This window comes from Monodon monoceros, unplaced genomic scaffold (assembly GCF_005190385.1).
Source record: "Monodon monoceros isolate NGI ecotype Baffin Bay Population unplaced genomic scaffold, NGI_Narwhal_1 Super_Scaffold_10, whole genome shotgun sequence".
In the NCBI taxonomy this organism is placed as follows: Eukaryota; Metazoa; Chordata; class Mammalia; order Artiodactyla; family Monodontidae; genus Monodon; species Monodon monoceros.
In genome coordinates this window covers 56,559,698-56,581,790 of record NW_021703766.1, presented here as the reverse complement: position 1 = coordinate 56,581,790, position 22,093 = coordinate 56,559,698, and the positions used below count along the sequence as shown (strand labels likewise).

The 22,093-nt window shown below is 43.9% G+C and overlaps 1 protein-coding gene across 5 annotated transcripts; it reads right to left on the bottom strand.

The window, feature by feature from the left end:
• Positions 1–10,109: 10,109 nt before the first annotated feature.
• On the bottom strand, positions 10,110–20,316 carry LOC114887823 (zinc finger protein 501-like). Of its 5 annotated transcripts, XM_029209722.1 has the most exons (4): positions 19,703–20,316; positions 17,610–17,648; positions 15,673–15,799; positions 10,110–14,335 (listed from the first exon to the last, which is right to left on the bottom strand). In XM_029209722.1, the coding sequence occupies exons 1-4, from the start codon at positions 19,715–19,717 to the stop codon at positions 12,957–12,959; spliced, it is 1,560 nt and encodes a 519-aa protein (XP_029065555.1). In that variant the 5' UTR covers positions 19,718–20,316; the 3' UTR covers positions 10,110–12,956. The 5 variants fall into 5 exon arrangements, with proteins under 5 accessions (XP_029065555.1, XP_029065554.1, XP_029065557.1 ...); XM_029209721.1 differs by lacking the exon at positions 19,703–20,316 and having other exon boundaries at positions 17,610–18,278; XM_029209724.1 differs by lacking the exon at positions 19,703–20,316 and having other exon boundaries at positions 10,110–15,137; positions 17,610–17,651.
• Between the last annotated feature and the right edge of the window lie 1,777 nt (positions 20,317–22,093).

Sequence of the window (22,093 nt, the reverse complement as noted above, 5' to 3'; positions counted from 1 at the left end):
TGTTAAGTTCCCACAGTGTCTGTCAGTTACTCCAATATGCTCAGGAAAGGTGGAGCCCTGTGCTGTCTCTCCTGATCCCTCTAGGGGATTGTGAATGTTCTGAGTGTATTGAAGATCCTCATTTCCTTCCCCATGACGGGGTTCTGAGTGACAATGATCTATCTCTGGCTGAAAGGATATGAACTGGAATCTGCTGGTGATTACCAGATAAGATTTCCTTGACAATGTTGACTGTAACATGATAGCTGTGACTTATTTATCCTGCTTTCAAGTCACCCAAGTTTGGAACTCCCTGCCCCATGCTACTCTGGTTTGTGCAGTGATAAAGGCCTGCTGTGGCAGTTTTTACTCTTGGGAGGTCAGTTCATTGTGTCTAATGGATTGAGAAAAAATTGGGTTTCGCCAGCCTGAAGGGAGGAACACCTTTTGTTGGCACCAACTTTATGTGCCTCAGAAGGAACAGTAGGATGGCAGAGAACACCTCTCAGTCTAGTTTGGCCTAGTTTGCATTGTTGCCCAAGGCTTGCTAGAAAAGACTGAAGAGCTTTGTGCACCTAATCCTGTGGCTTAGAAGTCAGGATTTCCTGTGAGCCCAGAGTTCATTCTGAGGAGGGCACAGTTGGTGTGGAAATCTCCAGTGCTTGTGGAAGCAACATGAATTGGGTCCTTTGTTCCTAGGGAATGTCCCATATTCCCCATCACTTTTGAGGGATTTCTGTCTCCTGGACCTGTACAGGAGCCAGTCCTTGATGTCCAGAATCCCATAGGCAAGTATCATTGACTGGAAGGCTTTAGCCTTTTAGGGCAATATGGGAATCATAGTTGGTATAGAAACGCTGAGATAATGGAGTGGGGATGACTGTGGCTAGTGAGAGGATGTGTGCCTATTCTAACGGAGGCATCTGTAAATGTCCATGTGATTTTGGCTGTATGGCATGAATGGTACAGAAATTCTAAGGACCTTCAGATATCTGAGTCTCCTGTAGCCAACGCACTGTCACAGTAGATAATCTAAAGGTTTGCAGATTTCTGTACCTCCCTCGGCTGTTGATGTTATGGCCATCACAGGCACAGGTAGGAACCCCAGCACTGACAAAAGGGAGATCCAGGGATCGGGCTTGTCTGACCCAGCCAACATTCCTAGTGACAGTAATGGATGTGGACTTCATTGCTCTCCAGTTTTTGCTGATATTGAGGAAGGGCTTATCCCCCTAAATTGTGGGGAGAGGGATATGGTTGAACCAGAACAGTTGCCAGATGTGACTTTCCAAGAGGAATGGTAAATATGGATTTTTATGGGGAACATTGAGTTCTTAACATCTTTATTGAGGTATTGTGACATGAAATAAAATGAATATATGTAAAGTGTAAAACGTGTTATGTTTCACCATGTGTGTATATACTGATGAGACCACACAACCAAGATAATGGAGATATCCCACACAACCTAAATATTCCTTGTGTCCCTTTATAATCCTTTCCTTCCAGTCCTTTCTAACCCCCTTTCTCACAATTCACAAGTAATAGCAAGCACTTTCTAGTATTTCATATAAACAGAATCCTATGGTATATACTTTCTGGGAAGTGGGACTCTGGCATTTTTCACTAACTATAACTATTTTGAGATTAATCCATCTTGTTGCATGTATCAGTTGTTCGTTTGTATTGTTGAGAATTATTCCATTGTATAGATATACCACATTTGTTTTTTATCTATTCACCTGTTAGTGGATGTTTGGGTTGTTTCCAATTTTTGGCTGTTACAGATAAAGCTCCAATGAAGATTTGTGTATAAGGTATTACTGAATAACATTCCATTGTATGGCTATACCACAGTTTGTTTATCCATTCACTGACTGAGGGACATCTTGATTGCTTCCGAGTTTTGGCACTTATCAATAAACCTGCATTATGTGTGGTTATAAGTTTTCAGTTTGTTTGGGTTCAAGCCAAGGAGCATGATTTACTGGGTCATATAGTAAGAGTATGTTTAGTTTTGTAAGAAACTCTCTTCCAAAGTGGCTGTCATTCTGCACTCCCACCAGCAGTGGGTGAGTGTTCCTGTTGCTCCATATCCTCATCAGCATTTGATGTCAGTGTTTTGGACTTTTGCCATTCACATAGGTGTGTAGTAATAGTATATTGTTGTTGCTTTCACTTGCAGTTCCCTAATAATATATGATGAATATCTTCATATTCTTCTTTTTTTTAATAAGTTTTTGATGGCTAGCTTTTTTTTTTTTTTTTTTTGGCTGCATCAGGTCTTAGTTGCAGCACGTGGGATCCTTTGTGGTGGCGTGCACGTTCTTCATTGTGGTGCATAGGCTTCTCTCTAGTTGTGGTGTGTGGGTTTTCTCTGTCTAGTTGTGGCATGCGGGATCCAGGGTGCATGGGCTCTGTAGTTTGCAGCACACGGGCTCTCTCGTTGAGGTGTGTGAGCTCAGTTGTGGTGTGCGGGCTTAGTTGCCCCGTGGCATGTGGGATCTTAGTTCCCCGACCAGGGATCGAACCCATGTCCCCTGCATTGGAAGGCAGATTCTTTATCACTGGACCACCAGGGAAGTCCCTCTTCATATTCTTTTAACAGTGTCTTGCAGAGCAGAAATTTTAAATTTTAGTCAAGTCCAGATTACTAAGTTTTTCTTTCATGGATTGTGTTTTTGGTGTTGCATCTAAAAAGTGATTGCTAAACCCAAGGTAACTTACATTGTCTCCTATGTTATCTTCGAGGTGTTTTATAGTTTTGAGAAAATATTTGTAAAAGGTATAAGATGTGTGTCTGGATCACTTTTTTTTTGGCTGTGCTGCACAGTTTGCGGGATCTTAGTTCCCCTACCAGGTATCAAACCCATGCCCCCTGCAGTGGAAATGGAGCCCTAACCACTGGACCACCAGGGAATTCCCTAGGCCACTTTTTTATTGTTTCTTTATTTATTTTATAAACAGGATACATAATTTATTACCTATTTTACTATCTCTTAGCATTTTTTTAAAATTAATTAATTTTATTTTGTCTCACTGGGTCCTCACTGTGGCGTACGGGCTTCTCTAGTTGCAGTGCGCAGGCGCACTTCCGGTATGTGGGATCTTAATTCCCCTACCGGAGCCCCTGCATTGGGAGCATGGAGTCTTTTTTCTTTTTTTTTAAATAAATGTATTTATTTATTTATATTTTTGTCTTCATTAGGTCTTCAGTGCTGCGTGCAGGCTTTCTCTAGTTGTGGCTAGTGGGGGCTACTCTTCATTGCGGTGTGGGGGCTTCTCATTGTGGTGGTTTCTCTTGTTGTGGAGCATAGGCTGTAGGTGCACCAGCTTCAGTAGCTGTGGCACACAGGCTCAGTAGTTATGGCTCATGGGCTCTAGAATGCAGGCTCAGTAGTTATGGCACACGGGCTTAGTTGCACCATGGCATGTGGGATCTTCTTGGACCAGGGCTTGACCCCATGTCCCCTGCATTGGCAGGTGGATTCTTAACCACTGCGCCACCAGGGAAGTCCCTGGGAACGTGGCGTCTTAACCACTGGACCACCAGGGAAGTCCCTGGATCACTTTTTAAAGCCCATTTGTTGAAAAGACTTCTTTCTCCATTCCTTTTCCTTTGTTCCCTTTTCAAAAACCACTTGAATGTATTTGTGTTTGTCTATTTCTACACTCTCCATTCCAGTTTTTTCCATTTATTGAGATAATAATCGTGTGGCTGTGTGAGGGGGTCTTATTGTCTTTTATTTTACTATATGGTTTATTCCATTAATTGATATTCAGATGTTAAGCCAACCTTGCATTTCCTGGGACAAATCCCCCAGATCACGTTGTATAATCCTTTGTGTATGTTGCCAAGACAGTTTTCTGATATTTTGTTAATGTATTTTATATCTATATAGATGAGTGATAATGGCTTTGTAGATTTGGGGATTTTTAAAAAATATTTATTTATTTGGTTGCACCAGGTCTTAGTTGCGACAGGCAGGCTCCTTAGTTGCAGCTCGCGGGCTCCTTAGTTGTGGCATGTGAACTCTTAGTTGTGGCATGCATGTGAGATCTAGTTCCCTGACCAGGGATCGAACCTGGGCTCCCTGCATTGGGGGTGTGGAGTCTTAACCACTGCACCACCAGGGGAGTTCCTACATCAATTTTTATATGTAGCATTTTTATCTTCATCTAGTTCAAAATATTTATGTTTTTTAAATTTCCCTTGTAATTTCTCCTTTTACCCATAGGATAATTAGCAGTGTGTAGTTTAGTAAGTCTTTTTCTATTAAATTTACAGGGATGGTATCACAGAGCAGGAGGAATGCTTGTGATTTTTCAGTCAATGGTCCAAGTGTTACTGTTGAAATGGGGAAAATCTGTGAGTTATTTGAAATAACTTGGTTTTTCTTCATAAGATGGGAGACGCTTTTTTCCAGTTTCTCTTCCATTGACAGTATTTACAAGTGTCCTTTTCAATAGGTGGTTGGTTGGGATGTGGGCCCCATAGTCCCTGCTGACCTGCAAGGACACATGCTTCTTCAGATCCTGTCTTGTAAATATGAGCTGCCAGGTTTTGTAGTTCAAAAGGGACTAATTATTCTTTTTTTAAATTATTATTTATTTACTTTATTTTTGGCTGCATCAGGTCTTTAGTTGTGGCATGCATGGGATCTTCATTGAGGCGCACGGGCTCAGTAATTTTGGCACGCGGGATCTTAGTTCCCTGACCAGGGATTGAACCCGCATCCCCTGCATTGTACGGCGGATTCTTTACCACTGGAACACCAGGGCTGTCCCGGGGCTAATTATTCCAAGTTCTATTTTTGAATTAGGTCTCCACGTTCACATTTAACACCATTGGTAAAATGACATGAAACAGCTGCTCTTACCATCAGCACCTCTGTGACTCCCAACTGTTGAAATTAGGAATTTTTTCTAGTCTGTCTGAAAATCTCCTATAGTTTAAAAATATTTTTGTTTTAATGATTAAATTACTATACAGTCGATTTTTCCTGGTCATGGACCACCAGACCAGAGACTCATAAATCATAGGCATCCTTATTCCTGAAACTATGATTATGAAATGTCACCAGATGATTAACCCCAGCTTCTTTGTTCCTCCCCTCTAAAACCCCACAACTCAAAGACCCAATTGCAGTGGGTGTCAGACTTGTCTCCCACTCCCTTGATTGGTGCCCTGCAACAAACTCTTACTTTGCTGCAAACACTCAATGTCAGTTTGGCTTTTGCTCAGTTACAGTAGGGGGTTTGAGCAAAAGGGAAAGAGTAGGGGGAGAGGTGCTAAGGGAGTGGGAGCACTGGATGTGGGAGGCTACTGCAGGACAAAGAGAGGGTGGATTTACAGGGGAATGAGTCTACTTTGTTCCTGCTGAAGTTTGTCGACTTGCTCATTAGTTTTGGCCAAAAAATCTTTTAGTGATGTAACTTTTTAAACTTTTTTTTTTCATGTGTATTTATTTTTGGCTGAGTTGGGTCTTCGTTTCTGTGCGAGGGCTTTCTCCAGTTGTGGCAAGCAGGGGCCACTCTTCATCGCGGTGTGCAGGCCTCTCACTATCGCGGCCTCTCATTGTGGAGCACAAGCTCCAGACGCGCAGACTCAGTAGTTGTGGCTCACGGGCCCAGTTGCTCTGCGACATGTGGGATCTTCCTGGACCAGGGCTCGAACCCGTGTCCCCTGCATTGGCAGGCAGATTCTCAACCACTGCACCACCAGAGAAGCCCTAGTGATGTAACTTTTATTTCAGAATTTAATTTGGAGTCCTCTGCATACTAAGAAAAAATACTATCCATTGGGCCTGAGAACTCTTATTTCCTTTATTTTCAAAGGTGTCTTTCAAATTAACCCTTTTGTTCAAATCAAGTGTCCCCCAGAGTGGCCATTGAAGGCCCAAATCATCCTTAGGATAGTTATGCTATTCAGAAACACAGGCACACAGGACTTCCCTGTGTGGTCCAGACAGCCCAGGAAAAAAAACCCAAAAAACAAAACACATAACTCAAAGGACATCAAAAACGGTATGAAAAGGAATGGCGTGATCCACCAAGTAACTCAAACAACAGGGAACTAACAATAAAATCCAGGTGTCAAACTGAGAACGAAAAGCCACGAAACTCAACACAGCAGAGTTTAGACCTACTGCTGACTCACCATGTCTTCACGGACTCAAGTTGACCTTGAGCAGCAAGGCACAAGGGACATCTGTGGGTACTGCAGCTGGTGGAAGGCTGGGGTCTGCGGTGACAGGCAGTGCAGACAGTATCTCAGTGGGACTTCCACAATAAACATAATAGGTTGTAACATAGCTTCTACAGTGGATATATCCAGTTTATCTTGTTCCTTTTGTCCACTGAACGTTGATTAGTGAGACACAGGCTCAACAGTAGTGTGAGCTGGAGGACTGATGATACTCAGTGTGGAAGCTCCTTACAACTTCTCTTATTACTATTTTACCTTCTTAATCTGAATTTGTCTTAAAAATTATTTTTTCACTTGCTTTGACACTAGTTGAGGAAATCATACATCTCTCATGGTTAACAGTTAGTAACCTGTCCATCATTTTCAATTTTGAATGAACAACTGCGTATCATACAAAGACCTCGGAGAGGACTTTTACCACATTTAGTGAATATCCACTCTTCAGGAAATTCATCACAAAATTTACATTTGCATTTTCCATTTTTGTATTCAGTATATGCAAAATATAGATAACAGCAAGTTCAGCAAGAATAGAAAATGTTGCCTTTTCAATCTCACGTGTGTATCAGTTTGTCACAAGTCCAAACTCATAACTAAATTTTAACAGTTTGAACCGTTGAAAGGTTTGCAAACTTGTGAACTAACAGTGAATTGAACTTGGTATCCGATTCAACAACAAAAAAAGGAAACTTCCTGTTTGCCTGCCTGTAAGGGAGAGTTCTAATTGTCAGGCAGTCACCTCAAAAAAAGCCAGAGCAGGTCTCATATGAGCTTTTGGGAAGTCTGGCATTCAGGAATCGGCAGACTTTCATAAACAGGCATATTTAAGGATTGAAACCTATCCATAAAGGAGAGCGAATTATCACATGTCATTTCCTGCCAAGATAGCTTGTGGCCTTCTAACATTCGAAGCCTGGGTATGAAGGGGACATCCTACTCGAGAGACAAAGGTTTGGGATTCCATGATCCCATCTCCTTGATGGGAACTGATTTATCAAGTAACCTGAAATTGCAGCAACAGTGAATGCACAGGGAGTTCAAATCATCTCTGAAAAATACTTGAAATGAATATTACAGAAAGTTATTAACAGTGATTATGTAGTTACTCAATTAAATTAGGAAAAATAGTTCTAGAGGGCTTCCCTGGTGGTGCAGTGGTTAAGAATCCGCCTGTCAATGCAGGGGACACGGGTTTGAGCCCTGGTCCAGGAAGATCCCACATGCTGCAGAGCAACTAAGCCCGTGCACCACAACTACTGAGCCTGTGCTCTACAGCCCCTGAGCCACAACTACTGAGCCCGTGTGCCATAACTACTGAAGCCTGTGCACCTAGAGCCGGTGCTCTGCAACAAGAGAAGCCACGACAATGAGAAGCCCGCGCAGTGCAATGAAGAGTAACCCCCACTCACTGCAACTAGAGAAAGCCCGCGCACAGCAACGAGACCCAACACAGCCATAAATAAATAAATAAATAAATAAATAAATGAATGAATGAATGAATGAATGAATGAATACATATCAAAATGTGGAGTAAGAAATATGTGTTGGTCACTGGATGGGACACCATCACTGGCTCTATGACTGAAGTCCACGCCTATAGCCCGCGCTCCACAACAAGAAGCCACCACAATGAGAAGCCCGTGTACCACAATGAAGAGTAGCTTGCTGCAACTAGAGAAAACCCACGAGTAGCAATAAAGACCCAAGCAGCCAAAAAAAAATAGTTCTAGAGAAACATATCTGTTACAGGTGAAAGAAAGTTAAAGAAAGTTAAGCTCAGTAGCTACAGTTTATTACAGTGAAAGGATACAGATTAAAAGCAGTAAAGGAAGATGGCGCTATAGGACAGAGTCCAAGTGGGACCACATTGCCAGGTTCCAGTTGGCCCCTCGCTTAAGTCTCACAGCATCAATTTGTGACAGCACACATGGAGTACTGCTAACCAGGGAACCTCACACAAGCCTTGGTGTTGTCCAGGGTTCTTTTGGAGTATCTGTCACACACAGGGACACCTGTGTGGCTGACCTTACTCTCTAGCTTCTCCAAATGTCAAACTGATACAGAGACCTAAGGCCCCCCCACCATAAATCACAGTATTAGCATAAACTGCCTAGCACAAACCAAGGACCAGGTAAATAAAGACACTTTTATTAGTGAATGTATCAAGAGCTTGGAGATTGTCTCGCAGGAGTTGGGCAAGTAAGTGCCACACATTTCTTTGGAATGAATAGACTGGACAACTCAGGCCTGTGATGTCATCCTTTACACAGGTCAAGTGAAAATACTCAAAACTTGTCCCTTCGGAATTCTTTTACATTTTATCCTAATCTATGTTCTCAATGTTATTTATGGGTATCTGTATAATGGAAACAGACTGTAATGGTGTGCTACTTCACATCTTCCCAAGTCCACGCTGGGTGACCTTGAAACCATGCCCCATAGGGTTAACAGAAGCTGATGAGTAACAGAAATCCTTGAGTTTGTCTTACAGAACCACAGATAATGGAACAGCTTGTCAAAACCCCTCTGCTTGTAAACTGCCTTCACTGATTAAGCTTGTTTTAGCTTTTCTCTCTCTTTAGTTGCATATGCTCCAAGCTTCATATGGCCTAAGTAATATCACAAGACTCCCTAATGACCCCTGTAAATAACACCTCTGATGTATGGGTCACTATAGTAAAGGGAGCCCCAGTTGTTTTTGTTTTTGTTTTTGTTTTTGTCTGTCTTGGGTCTTTGTTTCTGCATGCGGGCTTTCTCTACTTGTGGCAAGCGGGGGCTACTCACCGTTGTGGTGCACCGGCTTCTCATTGCAGTGGCTTCTCATTGCAGACCACGGGCTCTAGGCGCGTGGGCTTAATTGCTCCACGTCGTGTGGGATCCTCCCGGACCAGGGCTTGAACCCGTGTTCCCTGCATTGGCAGGCAGATTCTTTTTGTGGTACGTGGGCCTTTCACTGTTGTGGCCTGTGGGCCTTTCACTGTTGTGGCCTCTCCCGTTGCGGAGCACAGGCTCTGGACGCGCAGGCTCAACGGCCATAGCTCACGGGCCCAGCCTCTCCGTGGCATGTGGGATCTTCCCGGACCGGGGCACGAACCCGTGTCCCCTGCATCGGCAGGCGGACTCTCAACCACTGCGCCACAAGGGAAGCCCGGCAAGCGGATTCTTAACCACTGTGCCACCAGGGAAGTCCCCCCAGTTGTTTTTTTAGGAACTTAAGAGTCAGCTCTTACACACTTTGAGCTAGTTAAGACTGATTGTAACTACCAACCCGTAAAATTTGGCCTGCACAAGTGTTCAGTGAATGCCCTTTGGACATCAGATGGCCAAAAACTCCACCCTCAGATCATGCAAAGTGACTATTTCTGAACATGCATCCCATGAAGAAGCATGTAATGCAGATACATCCGCACACACCAATCACTTCACCTTTTCTCACACCCTATCACCTTTCCCCACACCTAAGACCACCTTGTGTCTTTATCCCATAAATAACTCAAGGACCCCAACTCCAGGGAGGTGGATCTCAGGCTTGCTCTCCTGTCTCCTCCCTTGGCTGCCCTGTGAATGAATTTTTTCTCTCCCGCAAACCTAGGTGTCTCAGTGTTTGGCTTGTGCACCTCTGGAAATGCTACCTGGTTTGGTAACAACCTCATGTTCACAGCTTGAAATTGCCACAGTTGGAGTATTTGTACCAGGGAAATTGGCAAACACTACAACCAAGGGTCGATTCATTGTTTTATTACTTGTCTAGACTTAAGAAAGTAACGGGGCTTCCCTGGTGGTGCAGTGGTTGAGAATCTGCATGCCAATGCAGGGGACACTGGTTCAAGCTCTGGTCCGGGAAGATGCCACATGCCACAGAACAACTAAGCCCATGTGCCACAACTACTGAGCCTGTGCTCTAGAGGCCATGAGCTACAACTACTGAAGCCTGCATGCCTAGAACCTGTGCTCCGCAGCGAGAGAAGCCACCGCAATGAGAAGCTTGCGCACCGCAACGAAGAGCAGCCTCCGCTCGCCGCAACTAGAGAAAGCCCGCTCCCACCAACGAAGATTCAACCCAGCCAAAAATCAATTAAAAAAAAAAAAAGTAATGGAGAATAAGTTAATGGGGACTGTACACTGGGAATAGCACAAACATTCCACCCAGCAAAGTAACTTCAGAAAACTCAAGTTCTAACACATTTCTTTTATTGTCTTCTTAGTTATTATAAAAAGGGAAATATCAGCCAACATTCACTACCAGTTGGAAAATAACTACTGTGAACATCTAAGATACACAGCTGGCAAATGAGCACATTAAAAATGTTCAACATGATGAACCATTAGGGAAATGTCATCAGACCACAGTAAGATAACTCTACACACTTTTAAAACAGGTTAATATTTAATACATTTAATATAACAACCAAGTACAGGTGAAGGATATAGGGGAACTTGAATGCTCCCATACAATTGATGGGAATGCAAAAGGGTACAGTCATTCACTTTAGAAGATGAAACCATATATTCATATAAAGGATTTTATGTACATTCATAATAAGATTATCTGTGATAGCCAAACCAAAAACAAACCACAAAACCCCATCATTTAACAGATGAATGGATAAACAATCAAAGGATGGTATATCCAAACAGTGTATTTTTCAGGAATTAAAACAATAAACTATTATGGAATTCCCTAGTGGTCAAGTGGTTAGGACTCTGTGCTTTCAATGCTCAGGGCCTGGGTTCAGTCCCTGGTCAGGGAACTAAGATCCCACAAGCCTTGCGGCATGGCAAAAAGAAAAAACAACAGAACTATTCACATCAGCAACTTGGATGATTCTCAAGATAATTATGCACCATGAAAGAAAAAGGCAAATACAAAAGTAAACACATTAAGATTCCAATGATATTAAACCTCTAGAAAACATTAACTAATTGAATGTGAAAGAAAGTCAACAGTAGTTGCCTGGGAGCCCATGGAGAGATGTCAAGGTAGATATGGAACTGATGGATGTTTGTTATTATAATGATGGTTGTGATTTTAGACATACTAAAACTTACCAAGCTGTACATTTTAAGTATATTCAGTTGAGTGCCTACCAACGGTATAGCTCGATTAAATTTTAATAAAAATTGGCTTCACATAAAAATCTGAATCTCCTTTTTGGAAAAGTAGAACTCTGGAAACCAACACATTAACTCCATCACCTTTTCTTGTCTCATGGGAGGGACTGTCACAGTAGCAATAAAGACACCTGTCTTTATAGCAATGAAAGGTGTTTCTACTTGAGTTATCCAGGACCTCTTCCCGAGTCATAAAAATAACATGCCAGGATTACACGATTTTCCCCTTCCTCATTTTTTCTTTTCACTGCAGCAACGGCCTTGAGATAAACAATTTGGAGATGCTGTGGGATCCTAAAACCTTTACAGTATTCAGTCTGACACTGACTTGGACCTCAGGAGAAGAGAAACAGCCCTGTACCTCCTAAGGATTTCTGCAAAAACTTTATCCTTTATGGCCATAATCCTGGTACATTTGTGAATGCAACTTTATTTTTTATTTTCCTAAAGATCCCAAATTACAGCAATTTGTCTTTTTATCAGAGTACAGTTGCTTTATTGGATGCAGCTTTAGAAAAGGCTCATCCCTACTTGTTTGCTTGTCTTTCACTTCCTACTAATTCCCTGAGTGTTTCTGTACCAAATATGGTTCCCACCTAATGTCTGTAATCTAATGCTCAGCAACACCAGCCTACCACATTGTGGACATTATGGCTCATGGCTGTTTTCCAGCTGGACTTAGAGAACTTCTTCTCTTGAACAGTACTGGGGGTATGATGTGACATCTTCTGTGAAAAAGAGAACAACTCGTGCTGCTCCAAAAAACACTGGTGGGGCTTCCCTGGTGGCACAGTGGTTGAGAGTCTGCCTGCTGATGCAGGGGACACGGGTTCGTGCCCCAGTCCGGGAAGATCCCACATGCTGCAGAGCGGCTGGGCCCGTGAGCCATGGCCGCTGAGCCTGCGCGTCCGGAGCCTGTGCTCTGCAATGGGAGAGGCCACAACAGTGAGAGGCCCGCGTATGACACAAAAACAAACAAACAAAAGAAAAAACACTGGTGGTTCTCACAACTCTCCTCATCTAAGGGTGATGTAAGGACCCACCAAAAATTCTGATATCCAGGTCACAACATTATTCCCACAAAGCCCTGCAGGAGGCCTTGGACAGCAATGCAAATTAGACACAAACTGCAATGAAAACTATTCTCTGCCATGATACTATCCCCACTGAGGTATACAAAATTCCCAAACAGGTGACATAGAGCTAGAAAAATCCATCCGGAGTATGACATGAAATAATGCCACTGAAAAAGGTAACCCTCTGTAAGCCACCAGCAGAACCCAGACTGGGTCACCTTGGTCAAAGCTGGTTAAGTCCATGGCCTAGTCAGTTAGACACAAGAGAATGGTAACACCCAAGTGCTCAGGCTACTCATGCTTCCCTCCACAGGATGCAAGAGCACAGAGGTCTACCTACCCTGATTACACTGAGGCGACTGCCACTTGGTAGAGGTAAGATGATTTTTACCACAGAAACTAACACTGACGTTAGTCTGGCAAGGGCCCTGCACAGGTTAGAAAGTAGAGTGTAGCTCCTTAAAAGCTTCCTATGAACCTGGTACTCACAGGCAATCTACACACTAGGGCTGTTCAGATGTATGGCATTCAACTTCCAGTTGATGACTCCCTCACAGAGCCTATTCAGTATGATGTATTAACTAAGGAGACAGCTCATTCACTGCTCTCATCTCATTTGAAGGCCTTTCTCCAGTATGAACTTTCTGGTGACGAATGAGGTTAGACCTTCGGCTGAAAGCTTTCCTACATTCGCTGCACTCAAAGCGTCTGTCTGGGCTGTGAAGTTTCTGGTGCTCAGTCAGAGCAGACCTTTGACTGAAGACTTTTCCACATTTGCTACACTCAAGAGGCCTCCCTGTAGTGTGAACTTTTCGGTGTTGAGTAAGCTGGGTGTTTTGGCTAAAGAATTCTCCACATTCAGTGCACTCATATGGTCTTTCTCCACTGTGAATTCTCTGGTGTTGAGTGAGGCCAAAGCTTTGGCTAAAAAGTTTCCCACATTCAATGCATTTATAAGGCCTTGCTCCAGTGTGAACTCTCTGGTGCTTAATGAGAGTAGAGCTTTGGCTAAAAAGTTTCCCACATTCACTGCATTCATATGGCCGTTCACCAGTGTGGATTCTCTGATGTTTAATGAGGCTGGGACTTTGGTTAAAGAATTTCCCACATTCACTGCACTCATAAGGCCTTGTGCCTGTGTGAACTCGCCGGTGTTTAATTAGGTTGGAGTTGGACGTAAAGAATTTTCCACATTCATTGCATTTATAAGGCCGTGATCCAGTGTGAATTCTCTGATGTTCACTGAGGCTGGAGCTTTGGCTAAAGAATTTCCCACATTCACTACACTCATAAGGCCTTTCTCCAGTGTGAATTCGCTGGTGCCGAACAAGTGTGGGTTTGTTGCTAAAAGCTTTCCCACATTCCCTGCACTCATAAGGCCTTTCTCCAGTGTGGACTCTCTGGTGCTGAATAAGTATGTGTTTATAGCTGAAGGTTTTCCCACATTCACTGCATTCATAAGGCCTCTCTCCAGTGTGGACTCTCTGGTGCTGAGCAAGCCTGTACTTGCGGCAGAAGGCTTTACCACATTCACTGCACTTATAGTGCCTTTGTTCATTGTGAAAGGCTTCCACACATTCAGCGTCCTTTTGTGGAGTGACCTGGTGCTGGAGAAGGCTAGAGCTACCAAGGAAATTCTTCCCAGCCTCCTGGCATGTGGAAGACTTCTTGGATGCATGGACTGTGTGGCTGTTCATATAGGCTTTACCCACATCTCTTCTAAAGAGTTTCTTTCCACTGTGCTGGTGAAATTTCACACCTGACCCACACAGTTTCTGGCCAGGGTTTGTTCCGAGGTCCTCAGCTAGATGCAAACCACCTTCTAAGTCTGGGCTACACCTCTCCCAGGGATAGGCCTCCTGGGTGGACAGGTTTGTCTTTGAAGTATTTATTCGTGGCACTTCTACAAAAACATTCTGCTCAGAAGGTGTCTCCTTGACCTTTGCTCCATGCCAACAACCTGAAAGCACAGACATATGTATGAACTTCATGTAGATTTTGGTAGAAGGAGGCAGCCCCATCACAAATATCAAATATGTGTCTGACATACCGAGGAAATAATCCATGGGACTGTTTTCAGGACAAGGGAGCTGGGGGCAGGTAAAGAAAGTGCAGCTGTGCAGGACTGTGCCTCTCCACGTCACAGAACAGGGAGGACTCACCAGGCAAAAGGCACAAGGATGGGGTGGAGCACACGGAGGAGCTGGGGTCCACAACTCACTCCTCCAGGAACGGTTTTCACCAGGGCCTTGGTTGCTGGGGACACATGTGTGCTGTATGGAAAGCTGTGTCCAGGCCCAGGAAAATCCGATTGTCACTGAGTAGCTGGTGTTCAAGGACTATTTTGAAGATAGGTGCAGAACTCATGACACGTTAAGTGTAGGCCAATACTGAAAAGCACAGAGGAGTGAGGATGGAGAGGACCAATGCGGAATGGAAGACAGAGAAGTGAGGGATAATCCTGGGTTCGAAGTCAGAGTAGATATGACAGAAGAAGTAAAGTGTCAAGAATGGGTAGGAAAGATAGAAGTGAGGTACACAGTCACTGTCCTTGACACAAAAACTGTGCTGGGCACAGGACATGTTCCTGATATGACTTGACTCCAACCATAATATCACATCCTTCCCCTGATGCCAATCACCAGACCCAGGTTCACTTTGAGCCCCTCATGTTGTGCCTGGAGTCATGTCCACTCTGTCAAGTACCCAGGGTTCTCCTCTCAGCTTCACTTGGACAACATGCGACCTAGAAAATGCAAGTCCTAAGGGAAAGACAGGACAGGTGAGCGGTCAGCAGTGGCCCACAAGGGCAATCAATTCCAAAACAATCTCAGGAAAGAAAAACAGTATCACATATTGAATCTTTGAGGAGAATATCACAGCAACAGCCAGGTGGACCCCACAAAAAGTGACCATGTTGGGTGCGAGCAATTCCTGGTGCTGTCAGGCCCCAGGAAATGACAGCCAGAAAAGGGCAGAACCTGGAGTACAGAGGTGGCATGGGTCTGCAGTCAACTTAGCAGGGAGTGGCTGAGACTAATGAAACCCACTGAACTAATTCCAAGTCATCTGACACAGAAAACCTTCACTGAAAAAACTTCAGAGCACTTGGCATTAGGTCTACTTGTGAAAGGAGGTCATATACACACTCAGCCTTAGCACCGACAGCACAGATGACAGGGAAGCAGTAATAGAGATGTGCACACTGTCTAGCTGTGAAAAAACAGACTTGCCTTTGGAAAAAAGGGGAAAGGCAGAGGCCTGCCCAGGATGCTGGGATAGGTGTGAGAGCCTTACCCAATGATGCAACAAGTGCAAAGGTCTCCAGCATGACATCGTGGTACAGGAATCTCTGGGCCTCATCAAGAAGCCTCCATTCCTCCTGGGAAAAGTACACAGCCACGTCCTCAAAGGTCACAGAGCCCTGTGATGACAGGGACAGATGTCTCCATAAGCAGCCTCTCTCTCCAGGACCCCGTAAGTACGCCTAACCCATACTCACTCTGGGTTCATCATCCTCCCCAGCTCCCTAACTCAGAGGGCACTGGTACCGAATAACTCTTTGTGCTTCCTTGAGCACTAGGTACAACTCTCAGCAGCAACAGGCAGGTGGACAGATAGATGCCATCTAAGCTGTGGACCTGGTATGCAGGGCCCCCTCCCTCTCTTGCGCGACAACAGCCTGAGAGTCCCCAGGATCACGTTACCTAGACACAAACAAACTTGGGCTCATCGTCCTCTCAAACTCCTTGTATGAGGGCCCTGGGGCAACGTGGTCACACACCTTCCCCACATGCATATTACTCACTGGCTAACTCCTCATACATCTGATCCCCATCACCACCACCCGGCCCACAAAATTGGCATGTCTCCTGCCTCCTCACATATCCCCTGCACATGGCACCAGAAAGTGCCTGCCCATGCAACAGGATCCCACCATACCCCATCTCTCCACTGGTGGTTCCCCAGCCCTGTTCTGAAGGCTTCCCCACCAGGCCTTGTTCCTGACTTTAACCTCAGTCAAAACATGTAGATCTAAATACCCCTGGTCTGGTTCCACTTCTGTATTCCTCACTATGTCTCTTCACCAATTAGAACCTTTAAACACCCATTTAAAATCCACACCCACTTGACACACCTAAGGTAAACTCATCTGACACTGTAACAGAAACTCCCCAAGTTCCACCACAAAAGCCTGGTGAGTGCATAGGAAGTCAGCAGCCTGACTTCACTATCACTTCACCTCCATTTCTGCTTTCCCTTTGCATCAATTTCACAGCCACTCTCCCATGAAAACCTGGGCCACCTGCTGGACTTTCACCACCCCCTTCTGTGCCACTGATGATCAGTCCTGTTCCTTGAATGTCTTTGTGACACCCACAGCCCCCCTTTCCTCCCTTGTCCCCTAATGCATCCTGAACCCTCCCCAGCACTCTAGATCTGCATGTTCAGCTGTCCACTTGTCTCCTATACTTGGGAGTCACTGAAACAGCTGAAACTCAACATGGCCAAAACCCAAATCCTAATACTCTCGCTAAAAAGGACTCCTACCACTGACTTCTGCATCTCAGTTTGATGGTACTTCCACACTCCCAGATGCAAAGGGAAAAAACTCTGGAGTCATCTGTGATCCCTCTACCTTACAAAATCTGGTCAGCCCCTACTTTAAAAGCAAATCCAGAAGCCAAGTGTTTCTCCTACCTCCACATCCACCCACCCTGTCCAGCCACAACCAATGCTTATCTGGATGACTGCAACAGCCTCTTTGATAATCTCCTTGTCTTCCTCTCCCCCAGTCTGTTCTGCACTCTGCACCCAGGGGTAGCCTTTTAAATCCTAAGTAAGATCATTTTTCTCCTCTGTTCCAAATATACCATGGCTGCTATCACTCTCAGAACAGACTTCTGAGAGTACCATTCTAGGTGCAACTTCTCAAAGTACCACTCTAGGCCTGACTCCGGCCCCCTTGCTCTCCATCCTCACCAGACATTAATAGAGACCTAGAAGTCCTAGAACACTCCCATCTCACTCTCATCCCCAAGCATTTGTACATACTAACCCCTGTACCTAAGACAACCTTCACATCTCAGTCCACTGGCTGCCAAAAATGGGTATCTGTCCATATAACCTCTGGTCTGGACTTAGAAACCTGGGCTTACGGTTTCTCTAGGGTCCTGAGATACCAAGGCCAGGAAGGGTGGCAGCAAAAGAGTTCCAGGACACCTGACACTCACCAGTGCAGTGTCCATAAGTGGTTCTGCTGAGTGTGGAACCTGCGGGAAGAGCAGGGCCATGTAACTTTAATTCCCATCAGCAACATAGACGAAAAAGAAGATTAATGAGTGAACCGTTTAATACTGAAGTCAAAGATAAATGCTCAAGGGAAAAATAAAGCATGTAAAAGAGGGCAGAAAATGTTATAGAGTTGTGCCATAAAGTCACATGGATAACTTGAGAAAAGGCTTCCCAGAAGTGGGACAAAAAGGTGAAAATCCTCTCTGTCAGAGTCATGCCTGGTGTGTTTGAGCAGCACCCACGAGGATGGTGTGACTGGGGCCCAGTGAGCCAGAAGTATAAGGGATCGTGTTGGTGAGGAAGTGGTGTTGGCAGGTCATATAGCACTATTAAAGCCCTGAGCAACAAATATCAAAATTTAGTCTCATTTTATGTACAGGTCTGTTTCTTACACTTCCAGACACTTCCATTTGTTTCCCTTTTTCTATCTGTTTGTCCCTTGCCTATATCATATTTTTCTCTTCCCATAGCTTGTAGCTGGCCCTAACAGGTGGCCAGGAGTTCTTATACTTCCTTTTCAAATTTTACTCTGGTTATATTAAAAATTATTGTTTTATATAAAATTCCAGCTTACATAATCCATAGATTAAATTCTGATTTGAAATTACTATAACATTGTATAGTATAATTTAAGAATATGTACTTTTAATACTTATCCATATTCTTTGGTGTTAAATTTTCCATAAATATTCAGATTATCTGTAATTTCCTACCTGCTTTTCTCTCTGGTGGAAGAGAACAGAACCACCATTTTTCTGACTATGCATTCAAAATGAATCTCTGATAAAGGGGATGTTCCTAGAATCAGTAAAAGTGCTTGGCCTCCAGCAGTTGGGGATAACTGGACCTCATTTTGGACTCTTTAAACTTAAGAGAAAGGAAATAAGATATAGGACCTAGCCTCTATTCCATCCTCATAGACATGGAAATATCTTCTTGAGCTCTTAATATCCTGCTAGAGTTTCGAAGCATTATGACTTTTTATCCTTACAATGATTCTTTTCAGCCCTCTTAAAACAAGTATTTTAACAAAATATTTTAATCATTTTCTCTTACAAGATCACCAGAGGAAAATTATTTAACAGTAAAATAAATATTAGTGGAAGAGCACAATCTCTTAAAACACGAAAACCCTCTGTGTGTGTGCAGACTGTAAAAAAGTAAGTTTATGTAAGGCATAAGTGTGTGTCAAAATATAATTATGAAATAGTTTAAGTATAATTTTCATTCAAAGAACTAAGTTAAAATTAGTAACACAGAGCAAAACAAGATGAGTAAGTGGAAACGTTAATTTAAATACAATAAAAAATTTAACATATAAACTAGACAGATGTGTGCTTTATATACTCCAGAACACATTCCAAGTATGGCTACAGTACTAGTGCTTGTAGATACAGAAAGCAAACCGGAAAAAAAAAAAACCAAACAAAACCCAAACAAAAAACCATAGGCAAAAAAAAGCCTTCAACAGGAAAACGTACAGACATTTTACTCATGTATTCATATCTACAGAATACTACACAAAAAGGAAAATAGATACCCTGCATGAAAAACATGCGTAAGGTCACACCATATTGTGCAAATGAAGAAAAACACATCATAATACTTATATGATTTCATTAAGTTTTAAAACAAGCGACCGGAACTAAACTACAGCCATCGAATATTTTCTACATAGTTGGCAAAACTATCAAGAAAAGCAAGGAAACGCTTACTTTAAACAACAGACAATACTTTAACGTTTGAGGGATGGGTATAATTGTTTTGAAGGACCCCACTGGCGGCTTCTGGGATCGCATTTTTTGACCTCAGCGCTTAACAGATACTAATTTTAGAGCTGCTTCATTCAACTGTATGTATAAGTTCTGTGCAATTTTTCTCCACGCAGGTCATTATTTTAAAATTCGGAAAACCAAGGTTTGGGGGCACGAATGAATATAAACATAGGACACGCGTAAGAAAAAATTGGTAAGATCAGAAACAGTGCAGAATGAGAAGAGTTGGGGGAGGGCCCTGAGGGCGCAGCATTTACCTGAATCGGACCCATCAGCGCTGCCGCCGCCAAGGGAGTCTGTGTGCGAAGGTGGGGCCCGGGCACTGCAGCCCCCGTCCCGGCCCCGCAACAGAGTCAGGCTGGATGGCGCCCACGCCGAGCCTTAGACCCGCCTCAGAGCTGCCTCAGAGCAGCGGGCACAGCAGCTTCCTGGTTCCTTGATCTCGGGCTGGACTCCTCAACCTCACCACCAGTGAACAGATCCATGTTTACAAGATGTCGCCTATCCACGCCGGAAGGCCCGCCCAAACGCCGTCCTCCAGAACGGAAGTGCCTCTTCCCGAGTCTTCACTGGTCCAGTGCCCCTGACGCGCGGCGCAGTGCTTTCAGGGTAATGTAGTTCACAACGCTCCCGTCCCCGGCAAGAGGCGGTGACCCCCAACCTCCAGAGAAATGTTCCGCCTCACCCGGAGGGTTGCTGGGAAGTACAAAGGCTGTGAGCACGGGGCGGGGTTTCACGTTTCTTAAAGGGGACGCACCCAGATTTCCTTGAAATGTAGTCTGTGCTGATCACAGAGAGGTACAGTGACAATAATATTTCAGATGTTCCCCCAACCGGCAAAACCAAATGGGCACATGATACCGGGTTTTCGCTCAGACACAAAGTGCATTCATGCTGAGCTGGAGTCCAATAAACATTGTCTTGTTGATCTTCCAGTACATGTAAGCTGAAGCTTTAGACTCAATTTATGAGCCTCACTGTGTTAGGTCAGTGTCAAGAAAGTAAAGACTTCAGACAGGGCCATGCCGGGCAAGACAGAGGAGGGATGTGGGGCAGCCAGAAGCAGGTGGACCAGGCGCTGTGTCTCTGATTCCATCACAAAAAAACGTAAAGCCTGTGACACTGTCCCATTCAGGGACCGACACATATTTCTTGCTCCACATTTTAATATGTATTCAGTTCTTCTCTAGAAGCTAAGATCTACCTATCTGAAAAGGAAGAGGGACTTACCATATGCAACTTTCCGTCTGGAGAGTGACTCATAGTTTATTTGGAAAGGGAGCATCTGAACCCAGAGATAAAGGATTGGATTACATGATCTCCTTTCCTTGCTGGGGAGTCAATATAATTTCACCTGCAAGTGCAGTGAAAATACATGGAGAGTTGAGCTTATCTCAGGAAAATATTTGTGAAATGTTGAAATTGCTGAAATCAATCATTATTTAGTTATTCAAAAGTGGTGACCAAAATAGCTCTTGACCATGTGAAAGAGGTTAGGATCTCAGTGAAGACTGAAGGAACACTGAAGTCTGAGAATGAGGGAATGAAGCTGAGCGCGTAGGTACACAAGAAACTTGACTACTCTGTGGATAAAGCTCTCCAAGTTGTGATTTATTATTTATTTATTTAAATCATTTTTTAGTATACCAAACAATGCCAGCTTGAAGGGTGACATAGAGAGAGCAGATATCTTTGCCAGAATGCTAAAAACAAACAGGGCCTCTGTGCCATCATATTTATACCCTCCTTAACAAGCACTCATTAAGTGCCTACTCCATTCCAAGCACTATTTTGGCTGCATGGGACCCATCAAGATCCAAAGAGACAAATATCCTTGCCCTCATGAGTCTGACTTTCTGGTCAAAGGAGATGGACAGTAAAAATTAATGACAACATAGTCTATTGCATAATACTTTTATGTGTTATGAGTGTTAACCAAAATTTCGGAAACGAATACCTGATTGAAGTTAAGACGCATTTATTTGGGGCTTGTTAGGACTGCAGCCTGGGAGACACAGTTTTGAGAAGCACTAAAATTGTGGTTCCCCTGGACTACAAAATGGAGGAAGGTTATAAAGGCAAAAAACAGAAGGTCACAGTTAGTTCCATAAATTTTTTATGAAGAATTATATTTGGAGCTGTCATGAGGTAAGGGTGCTTGTAAAGCAAGGATTGATTGGAGTTGGAAATGTCTGCGTAGTTACAAGGGGGACTCTTGAAACCGCAAGGCTGTAGGTAGCAGACATTTTAAAATGTCTAATGTCTGCTATCAAACTGAACTTGGGTCTACTAGCCCGCTGTGCAGCAAAGCTAATCTACTAACACTGGGTTGTGGTGAAGGAAAGTACAGTGTTAATTGCAGGGTATCAAGCAAGGAGAACAAGCAGCTGTAGCTCAAAAGACCCAAACTTCCTGATAGATTTTAGGGACGGGCATTTAGAGGGTTGAGGGATGCAGCTCGTGGACCTTCTTCTGATTGGTTTGTGTTGAGGTAAGAGGGTGATGTTTCTGGAATATAATGGTTGTGGTCAGCATCCTCCACCTTGGTGCGGGTCTAAGTTTCTGCAAAACAGCTCAAGTATATGTGTCAGGTTATGTGTGTGTGAAGGTACCATGTCACTCATTAGACATCAGAGAATTCATACTGG